This window comes from Ailuropoda melanoleuca, chromosome 2 (genome assembly GCF_002007445.2).
Source record: "Ailuropoda melanoleuca isolate Jingjing chromosome 2, ASM200744v2, whole genome shotgun sequence".
NCBI classification, from domain to species: domain Eukaryota; kingdom Metazoa; phylum Chordata; class Mammalia; order Carnivora; family Ursidae; genus Ailuropoda; species Ailuropoda melanoleuca.
This window is the reverse complement of record NC_048219.1, coordinates 83921433-83937009: the sequence shown is the minus strand read 5'-3', so window position 1 is coordinate 83937009 and position 15577 is coordinate 83921433. Positions and strand designations below refer to the sequence as shown.

The following is a 15577-nucleotide window of genomic DNA, read 5'->3' as shown; positions in this document are numbered from 1 at the left end:
ACGTGTGACTCTAATATTACACTGTATATTAACTAACTGGAATTTAAATAAATCTTTAAAAAAAACCAACAAAAAAAGACAGCACAGAAATCTGCACAGACCTGCAACAAAGTTGGAGCAGTAACTTAAAAACTTCCCATAAAGAGCAGCCAGGCCCAAAGGAATGTGTCCATTTCTTCTAAAATATTCCCACCTTCCCAAATTCTTACCATGCAAGTACATATGTATTTATGTACGTGTATGGTATTAATCACCCAGAAGCCCAGCAAGACACCTCAGCTTGACTACACTTTAATTAGAAACAATTATGTAGAGAAGTAGAAACAATTAGCAATTAGATATTTTTATATACAGATATAACCACCTCTAAGAGGCAAAGTTGAAGGAGGGTGTTTTAGAGAATTTTTATGGTCCTTTTCAGCTCTGTAAGTCCAAGACTCTGCATTTAATGGGAGAGGGCAATCAATTGTGCACCTGATAGTCTCTGTACGAGGTAAAATGTAATACAAAGAGTAACACATTAAATCTTCTGTTATCGCAGAAATAAGAAAAAGTTTTGAAATGTTCATTTCAGCTCTAGTCAAACAACTAGTAAAAAATAAAGTTCGTTGTTCCCTGCTAGACTAAAATGGGAACAACTACTGAAGGGCTCAACCTTCGAGGGCACAGAAAGATAAACTATCAGGCCTTAAGTCCAAGAAATGGCGCCCACAGTCCCGCACTGGGCATTTCCTCAGGCAAAGCTGGGAACCACATCCTGACATCTTCTGTAACACAATGAGCTCTGTTACTGGGTTATTTTCAAGTTGACACCAATTCCACGGCTTAGTTTAGAAGTTCTTTTAAATAAAAAGAAAAGGGCACCACATTTGTGTTCTAAGTATATGTTAAAATTAGCTTCTCCCTCTTTTTCCTCTTCCTCTTCTTTTCTTCCAACTGGCTGGTTGCATCAGCAAAAAACATAACTTCACTTTTTGCCTCGCATTCCCTCTTGAGATATTCCAGACCTGCCATGTTGAAGCCGATAACATCCTGGGGGGTGGGGGTGGGGGTAGAAGAAAGATTAAAAGACCTTTCCCCCACTTCAGTTCAATACAGCAGCATATATGAGTCAGGAGAACCAATGCTTCAGGTGTTCTTACTCATCCCTCCTTGTCTAAGGTCTTTCTGGTTTGGTTTTGTTTTCTTCTCTCTACTCCTACAAGCTCCAACGAAAATCTTATCTCAAATCCCGATATGTGTCTGGTCAATACCACCAAAGACAAGCACAGTTCACTACGCTACTTCCAAGTCACACACATGCCAGGACTTCCTCGTTACTGTACTTCTACAAGGATACATACCCGGACTTGGCTGACTTTTGAAATAGTTGTTTCCTTTAACTTTTCAATCACTGGCACAAGCATTTGGTTACTAGTGATCTGCCCGAAGTGAATCCTAACAGAAAAACAAAACAGTCACATTACAAAGAGAGGTGGTTCTGGCTCTGTTCACCCCTTCTAGAAAAGCAAACAGACAATATCAAAGTAAAAAACAAAACAAACCCCCCCCCCAAAAAACAGAAAAAGATCCATTTTACCATATCATCATGGCAGTACAGAAATGCTTCTGGCAAAGCATAGCTAAAGATGTTTCTTCCCTGCCACTCAGTTTTACCTGATGTCAATTTTTTTTTTTTAAAGATTTTATTTATTTATTTGACAGAGACAGCCAGCGAGAGAGGGAACACAAGCAGGGGGAGTGGGGGAGGAAGAAGCAGGCTTTCAGCGGAGGAGCCTGATGTGGGGCTCGATCCCAGAATGCCAGGATCACGCCCTGAGCCGAAGGCAGACGCTTAACGACTGCGCTACCCAGGCGCCCTACCTGATGTCAATTTTAACACAACTATTATAAAAGTTATGACACATTCAACTTGTTTGCAAAGTTGGCTCTTTTCGCAGAGTATTTTACGGAAAGCTCAGAGAGAAATGAGCACTCTAAGAAATACTAACTCAACAAAGGTTTATTAATATTTCTAGTGAAGCCACAGCAAAAAAGAGTCACTGATCAGTCAGATTCTGACCTCGGGTACCAAGATGACGTCCATGAACCCACGCTCCTCGGTGCGCACCCTCAAGCTCACCTGTGGGCTGCCGCAGCTACCTGTATGGCACTCCCCATCTATGAGCCCCTGATATGCCAGAAGCACTCATGGTGTCGCATTTACAATCAGTAACCCTGATTTCAATAGTACAGATGCCATAGCGACTCAACAATGCTGAGCACCAATTTAAGGCCTCGGGACTTGCCCTAAATTATAAATATGGCAACAGAATACTATAAACATGTTACTGTTCTTCTTTTGCTACTATCTTGATGGAATAAAAGGAACAGAGGATTAAGAAGCATGAAAATAGATCAATTCAAATACCATTCATTAAATATACCCGTTTGTGGGTTTTTTTTTTTTTTTAACTATTTGGTATTAGCTGACCAGTTTGTATTTTTCTTCATAACAGCATTTTAAAGAGTGTTGAATCTCCCTGTATCTGTTCTCTGCTGTAACAGCTGGAGACTGAGGGGCAGAAAGCATGATTCAAGACACATTAAGAGGACCTGTTTATATTTAAGAATAATCCAATGAACATATTTTCTTTGTTTCTTCCCTCCCTCCACGTATGCCCTTACTTTTCTATTTGTTTCTATAGAGACCTGAAAAATAAAGGCACCATTCCTTACGATGCTGTTATGAGGACAAACCTAAATCACAGTTTAACTCACACAGTTAAAAAGCCACCACAAACGAGACGAACTGGCCAGTCAGTAATGGGCTCTCAGCAAAAAGACAAGGAGCAGAGCTACTGTGACGTGGAGACCTATGCTTACGCAAGCTTCCCTGAGCGACGCTCTGTCTTATGACTTAAAAGAGACAGGCCATCACTCTCCTTGTTTAAGGACAAGACTGATTCCACAGGATAACAAATAATTTATGTCACACAACAGTGAAATCCTGTAACCACCTCTCAGTCTGAGGTGGAAACATCAGATTTCTTAATCCCAGAGTGTTGATACCATCCGTTCAAGTAGCACCGGAGCAGTTAGGCCGAGCAGACACAGTGTTCTCTGGAAAGGCTGTTACCTGAGCAGAAAGAAGAGGCACCTACACAGGAGTTCAATATCAGAGCCCAGCTGGATGAATTCATTAAAGAGCTTAAGGATGTCCGGGACGTAAGAAAAAGGTAGCACAAGCAGAGACTCTTCCAGCTCACTGAGGAAGAAAGGAAGAAGGAAAAACACATTAAAAATGCCATATTTCTCAACATGCTCAATTTCGAAATCTTTTATTATTTTTTCCTCCTGCTTTTATATTTGAACAGATCTTACCCATTCAGGGCTAAATTAACTATTCATCTATATTCTGAAAAGTTCCCTCTTTTCAATTTTTTTGGTATTTAATATTTTAATCTATTTGATGCATTCTGGTCCATGGCGTGACAGGAAAATCTAACTTTCTGGGTTGTTTTGTTTTGTTTTTGAGAAATAACTAATTTCTTGAGTCTTTTGTTGACTATTCCACCTTTATATGATGCTTCTTTCTGCCATACATTGAAACATATGAGACTCTGTTTCAGGGCTTTCAAGTGTGTTTTAATGATTGATTCTGACAACAATCCTGCAGTATTTTAGTTTTGCTAATTTTATAGCTTTTTAATCCAGGAGAAAAGCTCTCGCTTGTTTTCTTCTGGTTTGTTTTGTTTTACTTTTCTTGAACTAGTTCTAGTATCATTTCATCAACTCTAATTCCAAATCTCAAGAGGACTTCAACTGGACTCACAAACCTATAAACTAGTTTAAAAAAACAAACAAACAAACCTAAATCTTTAGAACACAGAATCTTCCTTTCTAGGAATGCACAACACTTCCATTAATTTAAATTTTGTTTTACATTTCTCCCCGGAAGTTTCATCATTATCCTCAGATAGGTCTGTTTATTTCTGGTTGTAAGGGACAGATTTAGATATTAAGAACTGTTATGAAAATAACTCTCAGTAGGCCAAACTCCTAAGTAAAATCCAAAGGTAAATCACAAACAAGAAACAGTATTTTTAAAATATATGACAAAAGATACAAAGCATTCTAAAAACCAGTAAGAAACTACTGAAGGGTACAAGAAAGGATAAGTAACTACAAATTCACAGAAAAAAACACAAATGGCCAACAAAGATAAATTTTTGTTTCATTAATAATCAAAAGAAATTAAAAAATACAATACAACCCTTGGCCTTTGAACTGGCAAAGAATTTTTTAAAGCCTGGTCAAAATCACTACAAGCTTTCTGGAAAGTCATTCAGCAACGCAGACCTTTAAAAAGCTGATGCCCACTGATCAGTTATTGTTATGCGACAACAAAGACTCCTATGTAAAGGTGTTCACCGAAGCAGTACTGATTAATAGCAAAAACCAAAAGGAAATCCAATAGTAATTTCCTACAATGGAATGTTTTGACATAATTCAATGAATGCATTTTTGAAGAATATTAGTAACTTGAGCAAATGCTCACGAAATACTCCGTGAAAAAGAACAGGATATAAAATCACACACACAGGATTCCAATTGTGTATATACACAAAAAATAAGTCAAAGGAAATATACAACCAAAAAAGGTTCCCAGTTGGTCCTTGTGACTGATGACAGATGATTTCATTACCTAGAATATAAAGTAGGACTACCCTTCATTTGTGTCTAGAAGTATCTCCCTTCATACTTTAGGAGGAGCCTCCTAGTTCTGCTTCAGGACATTATAGTATACTATTTTCACCAAAATGTTGACATAATTAAACCTATAAGAAAATAACCATCAATTATAACTTCTGTCTATCTCATGGTCAGACAGGCGTTCAATAAATGCTGTTAGCTGACAAATTACAGTCATCGTACACTGGGACTCACCTCGACTTAATTCCTTTAAAAATCTCCAACACATAAGCCGAAGGCTGTAAAGGAAGCATAAGAGCCTTAGTGATACTCTATCTAGGTTGGTTTCTACTGAAGCTCCCTACTTCCCATCTCCTAAAAACCAGGGATCCCACTCACAGGAAAAATAGCATTCTAAGATGGCAACACATGCACGGTCTGAGTTTGTCCCATGTGGGTTCACAGTCCAGCTCCACCACTCCCAACTCTGTTCTCTTCTATTCATGAGTCAGGCCAATTTCCCATCTGTAAACTGAGGCTATGCTGACTCACATGATGCCCGTAATGAATGACACATGCGAGTAAAGTACTAAGTAACTGGAGACTGCCACGTACGCATACATCTCTCTCTCTCCTTCTTTAGCTGACTTACTTATATCAACTTTTCCTCCAAAAACCTCAATTTCAAAGTTAATTTAGATGAACAGAATCTTCAGACGGCTTTGGATACTGAACATAAATAAGCACTAGAAAATATGAGAATGTGAGACGCCTGGGTGGCTCAGTTGGTTAAGCGTCTGCCTTTGGCTCAGGTCATGATTCCAGGGTCCTGGGATCGAGTCCCGCATTGGGCTCCTTGTTGAGCAGGGAGCCTGCTTCTCCCTCTCCCTCTGCCTGCTGCTCCCCTTGCTTATAAGCTCTCTCTCTCTCTCTCGCTGACAAATAAATAAAATCTTAAAAAAAAAAAAAAAAAAAAGAAAATATGAGAATGCCAGTCCAATCTGACCAAAACGGATGACTGAGAAGTTATACTAAAACGGTCCTTTTAAAATGCTCAATACCCTGGAGGACAGGAGAGGATGTTAATGGCAAAGTATTTCCCAACACATCCAGCCTCAAATCATGCCTCAGCACTTCCTACTGTCCCTCTCTTGTCCCTGAAAGTAACCTCTGAGTAACCCAGGAGGAACGGGTAGAGTAGCTCTACTCACAGAGATATTGCCATAAGCCATCAGGATGGGGTTGACGGGAAGAGGAACCTGTGAAGAAATCATTAGATCAAGTCGTTATAAAACAAGACTCTGACAATGCTTGTCACAGGCAGGGCGACGGCAGCACTCTACAGTTCTGAAAAGGGAGACCCTACAAACTGAAAGAATATACAAGAATTATAGGGCCTTTTAGTTTCCATGGCGCTAATGAGTTCAGGCGATAGAATTCATCTAGAAATCTGTAACGATTGTGGTGCATCTGAAACCATAGCAGGAGTTTCTGCTCCATAGGCTGAGCACCTCAGTCTGGGATTTCTTCCCCCTCACTTTTTATGAAGACCCAGCTCCCCTCTTCCCAGTCCCTCAACTCCTTTCTGATATTTGAATTAGAAAAGGCTCTATTACGTTTATGTCATTTCCTGACCTGAGTCAGTAACAGCCACAGCAATGGTGTTCTCAGGAATTCCATGGATACATGTTTCTCAGAGTGTAACTCCATGGACTATCTCACCTCTTTCCCTGCAGCTTTACAAATGGCTTTGTGTTCCTTCCTTTTTGCAGTCTCCTCTCGGTATAGCTCGACAGCCTCCATGATCCTCTCAGCCTACGCGGATGATGACAAAGGAGAGAAGTCATCGCCACACGCCCCACAGCCCGGAGCCCTGCAACTGGAAAGCCTGACTAGAAAAGTACCAACTAGCCTGAATCAGTTTAATAAATGTGTGCCAAGAGAGTGCCGAACAGCATATGACGTTTCTCGTGTTTTTCTGTTTAATTTACAGGGAGGAGACGGAGTGTCTTGGGTTTAGGTGAGGTGGTATATGTGCGCACACATGGAGTAGGGCAGCTCCCAGGAACCCTGAGGGGTGCTGCTTCCAGGAGATTGAACTTTCCTCTCTAGAAACCATGTGCCGACTCAGCACAACTGTCCTTGGTTACAAAGGAGGAAAACAGAGGTCCTGAGCTCCATCTATGAATTTCATCAACTTTTTGCCACAAAAGGGCTACCTGGTTGATAAAAACTTTACCAAAAAGTTGGAATCCTCCTTAAAAACGTATATAACTATAGATACAGATACAGAATGTCTATCAACTTACTGCTTTGACCGTTTCAATAGTTTTCTTTCCAGTAAAGTAATTGTCACCTTGAGTCTCTCCTGGAACCTGCCAGAAAAAAAGAGATCCTTGACAATATTGTTGACAGGCACTAAAGAACCAATAAATTAATCTTATATCCAGAAAAAGAATAGGCATCACTATGTTATGGTAATGGTGACATGGTGCTAACAACTACCATTAATGAAGTACTTAGTGCTGGACACTATTAAGTATTTTATATTATCGTAAGAATATCCTACTCTCTAAAAGTATAAAGAGAATGCCCAATTTCTAAAATTTTTTTTTTATTCTTGTTCTATGATTCTCTGAAGCCTCCTTTAAAAAAAAGAAAAGCCAGAATGACAAACTTCCAATATCCAATTTGGTTGGTCATTTGTCCCACATAATCAGGATATATAGTTGAATCAAACAGGACTACACAGATTGCTTACCACATCAGCTGGTGATGACTTTGGCATCTGGTCCCAATTCTAATTTTATTAGAAATTCTTGAAATTAACGTAAATTCCAGGAAGATAATTACAGGGCTCAAACTCAGGGTCCCCAAAAATTTACTTACTACTGGTTGGTCTTCTTTGGCCACACTCTCCTCATATTCTGCTTCCCTTTGCTGCCAAGAGACAGATATAAATTAATCTGGAAGAAAAACCATGGTCTCTACATGAAGTGAAAGGAGACAGTGAAAAGCTGTCTCTTTCAAAATGCAATCCCCTCATGGCATCTCCCCCTCTGTGTGCTGCTGAAATGGTTGACAGTGGTGTTGAAAACCTCTCCAGGAGGTGCCTGGATGTGCACTGGCAGAGGGGTGGCCCCACTAGACAGAACTAGACACCCACCCACCAGCATATTCTGTACAAGCCCAAGTCCTTACCATTTCCCTTTCTTCCTCAAGAATAAGAGGCTCCCTTGTTCTCTCCCAAAGTCTCAGAGATTTGTCATGCGACGAGGACACAACATAGTCTCCACTGGGGCTTACGGCCAAGCACCAGATTTCCTGGTGGTGCCCCTGGAGAAAGAAGACACAAAAACAGAAACCCTGAGAAGGAACACCTTATTCCTTGATTGAAACCTGCTCTATCCGAGTGGGAAATCAACTCTTGGTCTTAAGAGTAGTTCTAAAGTACTGAGCAAGCAAAGCAGGCAAGAGGTCACCTCCAGAGTCTGTATGTGTTCAAATTTGTCCGCATCCCACTGCTTAATCTTATGGTCCTTCCCAGCAGTGAAGAAGAGGTGGGACTTGGGCACGAACCGTAGGTACATCACACTGAAAAGTGAGAAAAGTGATCAAACGTCACCAAATTCCATAGTAGTGAGAGGAGCCTCATACACAGTTTTGAAGAGCTCGTTGTAGCATGCCTGGTTATATTTTAGAATTTTAAGTTTATGACTGAATAGACACAGAGGCTCAAGGGAGATGACACGTACAGGACTCAAAGGGACATCTTTGAAAAGACTACACCTACCTGTCATCGTGGGCAAAGAGAGACTTGTGGCAGTCCCCAAAATCCAAACCCCAGATTTTCACATTCCTGTCAGCAGAGCCCGTTGCTATTAGTGCTCCATCCTACGAGGAAGAGATGGGAACCATTACTTTACCTGATTATCAGAAACTCTACGGTTAGATAAAGCAAGCCTAACCAGAACATTAAGCTCATTTCTTTCAGAAACATTAAAATCAATACCAATCATCTCTATTAAGAGCACCTATTTCTTTGCTTTTACCTAAGATTTCCTGAAAAAGCTTGCTGAATGAAGGCAAGAGTGGTGGCTCCAGAGTTTTTGTACTGCTACAGGGCGGTACTGTGCCCTGATATCTGTTACCTACTTACTTCCTCAGATAGGAAGAGGACTCACTCATCTCTGTCACAGGATCTGGGTGAAGAGGGAAGGAGGAGGAAAGGAGAGTCTGAGAAAGAACCTACTAGAATGTTTGCGACCCAGCCTTTTATCCCACGTTCTCTACCTCTATTACCTTTCCTTTGTCAATGCCTCATTCGAATAGTTGTCAGCATAACAAGACCACTGGAAATATCTTGTGCCGCCCACTTACTGTTAATGCATTGACAACAGACGGCCAGAGCAGGCAGTCCCTTCACACGGACTAGACGCTGTCTCTAAATACATTATTCCCTCTCTTACCGATAACTCGATGTTGCAAAAATATGACTTTGCTCAAGAGACTAGCAGTATAGATATAGTGCAAAATACCGTAAATGCCCAAATATGAAGCCAAGTTCTATCTTCTTCACTGGCATTATCTTTCAGAACAAAGGGGATGCCTTTTTTAAAGTCTTTTGTATTTTAGGGTGCTCTACTGATTATTGTATTTTAGACAACAAAATACTATCTGGGGAATCCACAACAGGGAGTTAGTTGTAAGGATTAACTCAGATATTTGTAAACCATATTCTGAAAGCACTTAAGTAATATATATATACATATATATATATGAGGTACGATTACAATATACATTAGGGCTTTTTGGGGAGAAAGATATACAACAGGATGAAAAAATACTCTAAAATGAAGATAGCAAACCAAGAATGAAGAAGGTGCTTTAGAAAAGACAGCTTCTTACTAGGACAGTTTAAATTTTACTTACATAAGAGATGTCCATGCATATAACAGGCAGTTTGTGTCCATAGAGTGAAAGAAAAAACTAAATGTTAAAAAAAAAAAAAAGAATGTAAATAATCCATGTCTGTCTACAAGATACAGTCGTTGTTACATGTGGATCTAAAATAGAACTTTAAGATACAATCCTGAACACTGCTCTGGATTGCTTTCTATTTATATTTTCAAAGAAGACAAACCATGGAAGGCAGCTCGTACCGTATCCAGCACAGGGACCCGGCATGCATGTGCCACAAACACTCACAATGGAGGAGCCCATGCCCCAGAAGCCTACTGCCTCAGTCGAACAGGGGACAGGGATGTCCTCTGCATCTCTTAGCTGCAAAGACTGAGCACTCGCTTCCCAACAACGTTCCCAGGCCTGCTGCAGTTCTCCTGACTCTGGGACTAGGGCCCAGTCATCTATAATTTTTAAAAGCAATCCAAATGATCCTGATGTACAGCCAAGTGTGGAATCACTGCCCAGGACACAAGGCGATGCTCTTCAGCTACTCGCTGCAGCAGGACATTCTGTCTACAGATTTTCTGAGCTTATGAAATATAACTTGCTTTAAGCAAAATTTATGACCCAAAGGGTTCTTTAAAAGCTCCACCTTTCCTAGTGCACCTACAATGGTTTGATTCACACATACATCTTTAGAAACATACCACTGCTGGGCATAGTCAAGGCCACTTTTGAAAGACAGAAACTATTTCCAGGCATAATCACTGTACCTTTAAAGTGTCAACATAGAAAATTTTCACAGTACAGTCCAGCAAAGACACAGCCAACAGCTTTTGGTTGGGAGAGTAACTGACACACAGAACGTCTTCATCTAGTTGCAAGGTTCGGGTTTGCTTCACAGAAAGTCTAGCACGATGGAAAGCATGAAGAAAAAAAAAAAATGAGGGCTCTACAAAGGCAGACAAAAATTCCAAAAACTCCCTGGAGCACAAAAAGAAATACACACGTCGAAAGCCCATTCAGTGGTTCCCATTCTCACTACAAAGAAAGGACACAAATTAAAAAATGTCTACTCACCTCTTCTGAGTACTATTTTCATCTTTTACCAACTCAAAATCCCAGAACTTGACAGATTTATCTGCACCACCTGTCACAAAGCCACGCTGAAAAGCCAATGACATTGCAATTAAAAAATATTCCATTATAGAAACTTTGGTAAGAAGTTATATATCAAAATTGTATAAAAGACCATTTTTATTTAACAGCATGGGAGAAGAATTAAGAAAAATGTGGTTCCTCCCTAACCCCTTTCATTGCTCTTTTGGGGCTAAACAGATGGTAACTAGTGTAAAGTTCTAGTTATACTTTTGTTCAGTATCAGTAAGATTCTGAACATTGTAGGGTTTCTTGTTCCACCCAAGAAAGCACCAGTCAAAAGATTTTGCTATTAAGTAATAAAATGGTTAGACAAATATACAGAGACTGCATCATCAAAATAAGTTTATTCAAAGTATTTCCCCCAAAAGGGTATAAATTTATCCTTGCAATGTCCCTGCTTAAAATATGTTTGAAACTGTTGTCCAATATCAAGAAAATTAGTCCCATCACATTATAGTATTAGAGTATATAGAACATGGGTCAGAAAACTAGATCTCAAGTGTTCATTCTGCCATTTGAGATTAGTAACATGAGAAACAACCTTCTAATGACCCTTAGTGCTGCTGTAATGACAAACACTACCCAGTTTATAAAACATTAAAAAAATAACAATAAATGACATGATGGATGTAAAAATGCTTTGCAGAAAGAGAATCCTCTACAAATGCAAGATGTTACTACTATTTAAATTTTAAATGGTGTTTTGTTCTGACCCCAAATGGTATAACCCACTCTAAATTCCAGATTCCATTTTTTCCAAAAATGGTATCTACTTTCAGTGGATGAAGGTTTGCCACTATTGAGAAGATTCAAATGAATGGGCCACAATCTCTTATTATTGTCCAAAAAATACCTCAAAAATGTCCTGAGCAACAGCACCATGACTAGAGTAAGTATACAGTTCTCCAAGGTGACTCCTATGAAGGGAAGCACCCCGTTATTGACTTGAAAGGGCTGATATATTGGCTATAAACACTAGACTCATATAGTCATAGACGTATGGACTAAAAGGGAATAGAAAAGTCTACTCCATCCTCTACATTGTGCTGCCCAAGGAAATACTTCCTCTTAGGAAGTAGCACAAAGCATTGGTGAAAACTCACAAGGGTAAGCAATCAGATGTCATGCACTGATGACCAAGGGCAGCTGAATGAGAACGCATTTGACAATGACAGCTATTCATACTATCAGGCACACGATTGGCCATCATATAGAAAATCTAAAGATTAGACAAGAAGTGGGATTTCTTTAAAGAAACCCCAAAGAAATCTTTGTTAGGCAGTAGTAAAACCTGATGTAAGAAACGGGGAAGTACTCAAGTCCAGATCCTAACATGTGGTTTGTTACCTGATCCGGAGAGAGAGACAAGGACCATAAAGCCCCATCATGTGCGTCTATTGTCTCCAGCAGATTTCCTGAGGCCAAGTCATAAAGCTGCAGCTTTCCTGTCTGAGGAAGACACAAAATGAGCACAGCTCCAACAAGCACTCCCACAACCTCCAAGATTCATGCCTACACAGTTTAGGAAGGATTTCATTGCCAAGCAGCAACCACGTGGCCGACAGCCTTGCAAATGGATCCTACATTCCACACTCTGTGCCTCCTATCTGAATGAATGCCGCTGATGTGCTGGGTTAACTCTGGCAGGGTTGCTTGGCGGCATGAAACCTGGCAGTCTGGCCCCCTCTTGTCACATTCACTGGTTCTCCAACTTCACAAGGGAAATAGCATGGCTAGAGGCATATCAGGAGACACACAACAGCAAATACACCTAAAAACCTTTCAAGTTCAATCAAGTTTAAATGGTAACTGGCTTAACCAACTCTTCCCCATCTAGTTTTGGTTTCCTCCTCTAGAATACACTGACAGTGAGAAATACGAACCTATCTAAGATGCTAGGGAGGCCAATGGACTTAAAAAAACAAAACAAAACAAAACACAAAAGCTTAGAAAACAATGAGCCACACTTCCTGCTTAGCACTTGGCTAATGAAAAATCAAAATAAACAAATAAATAATTTAAAAACTAAAAAAAAATAAGTGATTGCAGTGCCAGCAAGGCATACACACAGAGGCAAAGCCTGCCCTATGATGGGCTTCTACACGTGGGGTGGCAAGAGTATAAGGAAGACTTGAGTCCCAGGACTGTCTCTTTCCAGCTCTGTGACTGTTGTTCAATTCACCTCCAAGAGCCTGTTTTCTCTCCTGTAAAATGGGGTTTAAAGCACCAGCTTCTCAAAGTGGTTGTGGGCATTAAATGAGATTATGAACATTAACTGCCTCACACAGAGACTGGGCTGGAGTCTTCAGATTGCATGTTAGCCATACAGGTAGACTTTGAAAATATGCACAAAATGTTCTCCTAACAAAAACAATAGAGGGGACATTTGTTGAAAGAATGAATGAAAAATGAGAGAAACTTGTAATTGGAATTTAATGTTCATTCCTCAACAATGACCCTAAAATCTCTCTGGCTTATTTTATACTTTTAGCTGGGCAAAAAATACCCACTGCGATACACAGGTTTCCTAATAAAACATCGTGCACATATGGCACGAGTTTAGGGGGAACGACAATGACAAATCTTGCAAAGCACTTTTCAAAGCATTCCAAAGACCTTATTCCATTTTATTCTTACTGCTACTCCTCCTACTATCAGTACTTGTGCTCCCAGCTCTTATTTACTTGTTATTTGCTGTGAGCCAGTTTCTGTGCTAAGTGCTTTCTATCAGGTGAGATAGGTTGTTTACCTCATTTTACATGAGAAAACCAAGGTGTACAGGGGCAAGTAACTTGCCCAAAGTTCTCACCCAGTGAGTGGAAAATCTAGAATTCAAACCTAGGCCCAAGTAGTGCAAAAGCCAGTGTCAAAAAGCATGTGTTGTCATCCTATTACATAGATAAGGAAACACAGTAAAAGAGGTTTCAGGACTTGCAGCAATTTACCCATTCTAAAAGAGGGAGACTCCAGAGTCCCGCACGTTTATCTCCCAATCTGATTGACAACTGGGAATAAGGACTAGTCAGTCTGTCTTTACTGAATGCTTCTACTTGCCAAGCACGATGCTAGGTACTGTGTATATTTTATCATTAGTCTTCTCAAAACACAATCACATATGTGCTTGTGAAGAGACGCACGAAAGGCAGACCACCAAAACATGAACGGCAGTTACTTCAAGGTCATGACTGTAATTTCCTTCCTCACAATTTGACGTAAGGTTTGATTTTTTAAAAACCAAAGAAAACAAAACTAAAAAGAAAACCCCTCAAAAAAAAGCAATGGACTACCAACTTTCTCATATTATCCAGCTCTCGTTCATTTCCAATATGCAAAAAAAGGAACCAGAGTTCTCAAACAACTTTAAGAATATTGAGTAGAAAAACCTCCAAAACCCAAGAAAAAGTCTCAGTTTACCTTTGTTCCTATGACCACCTGCCTATCACCAGGTACGAAGAATGAGCACAGTGCGTATTCGCAGGTCATCGTGCGGATACACTGTAGCGTGGCCCTGTAAGAAAGAAGGAATAAAGAACCTCATGTTAAGAGAACCTGCGTCCCCATCTTGGAGGACAGTGTGTTCATTCAATACACACGTAGCCACACAGAGCTTGGCTCAGACCCAATCGTAGTCAAGGGAGAAAAATGTAAATGGTACTTTTATTTATTTATTTATTTTTGGTAGGGGCCTCCTAATCCTAAGGAAGAGATTATATAAAAGCAGGACCAAAAAAAAAAAACCATCTGCTGGGCTCAACAGGGCTCAGTGTGCCACCATAAACAAGTAATTAAGCCCAAAGGATTACAAATCATATTAGTCTATTATTAAGTATCTCTACAAGAAGTTCGTTTTAGTGGACAATAAATACGCATCCCTTCAACAGATATGCATCAAATGCCCACTTCAATCAACACTTACTGAATGCCAGACACTATTCTAGGCGCTGGAGGTATAACAATGAGTTAAACAGAAACGGCCCTGAACCTTGTAAACCCTCACATTCTTTAGGAATGAGACAAACACATACTGGTCTATGAGGTGACAGCATGTGCCGTGGAGAAACAACACTGGGGGAAGGGGAGGAGGAGGGTAAGGGTGGTAGACGGTTCCAGGCACAAAGAACAGGAGCGCAACCACAACAAAGACACGTTCTTGCTGTGTTTAAGGGACAAGAAAAGGCCAGTGGGCTCTAGTGCAGCAGAAGGGGGGGGCGGGGTGAAGAGGTGAGGTCTGTGAGCACTTTGGCTTCTAGGCAGAGTGAGGTGGAGCTACTGGGAGGGATACCGCTTTCATCATGAAGATCACACTGGCGGTCGTGTGGAGAACAGACTACAGTGGGGCACGCAGCGGGGAGACCCGCCAGGAAGCTATCGCGACAATGCCGGTGAGACGCGATGGCGGACGGAGCTGGGGGTGGCAGCCCAGGTGACGACACACGCTTGGAGACTGGCTAAATTCTGAAGCTGGAGCTGACAGGATCTGCTAGTGAGCTGGACATAGGATATGAGAGAATGGCCACAGCACCTGGGGGAGAACAACTGGAGGGAAGCCATTACTTTCGAAGATGGGGAAGTCTATAGGAGCAACAGGTGGGGAGATCGTGGGAGAAATAAGATCGCAAGCCTGGTTTGGGCCATATAAAAAATGGAGATGCCCAGTTGGACAGCCAGGTGGTGATACAAACAAAAGACTTGGAGGTAAAGGTCTGGTGTCCAGGGAGAGGCTAAGGCTAGAGGAAAAAATGTGTGCGTCATCAAGCTGCAAAAAGTGAATGTAGACAGAAAAGGTCCAAAGACTGCCTTGAAGTATTCCAACACTTAGAGGTCAGAACGGTAAGAA

The 15577-nt window shown here is 40.7% G+C and overlaps 1 protein-coding gene across 2 annotated transcripts in view; it reads right to left on the bottom strand.

The window, feature by feature from the left end:
- Positions 1–275: 275 nt before the first annotated feature.
- WDR3 (WD repeat domain 3) overlaps positions 276–15577 on the bottom strand; it is a 29675-nt gene continuing 14373 nt past the window's right edge. For both annotated transcript variants that reach the window (XM_002924541.4, XM_034654177.1), the window contains exons 12-27: positions 14155–14248; positions 12088–12189; positions 10660–10745; positions 10353–10488; positions 9607–9663; positions 8468–8568; positions 8157–8268; positions 7876–8010; positions 7564–7614; positions 6984–7049; positions 6397–6489; positions 5886–5933; positions 4930–4973; positions 3119–3247; positions 1344–1437; positions 276–1032 (exon numbers count right to left, since the gene is read on the bottom strand). In XM_002924541.4, the coding sequence (XP_002924587.2) occupies positions 877–1032; positions 1344–1437; positions 3119–3247; positions 4930–4973; positions 5886–5933; positions 6397–6489; positions 6984–7049; positions 7564–7614; positions 7876–8010; positions 8157–8268; positions 8468–8568; positions 9607–9663; positions 10353–10488; positions 10660–10745; positions 12088–12189; positions 14155–14248 (1504 nt within the window). In that variant the 3' untranslated portion in view covers positions 276–876. The remainder of the gene's footprint in view (positions 1033–1343; positions 1438–3118; positions 3248–4929; positions 4974–5885; positions 5934–6396; positions 6490–6983; positions 7050–7563; positions 7615–7875; positions 8011–8156; positions 8269–8467; positions 8569–9606; positions 9664–10352; positions 10489–10659; positions 10746–12087; positions 12190–14154; positions 14249–15577) is intronic.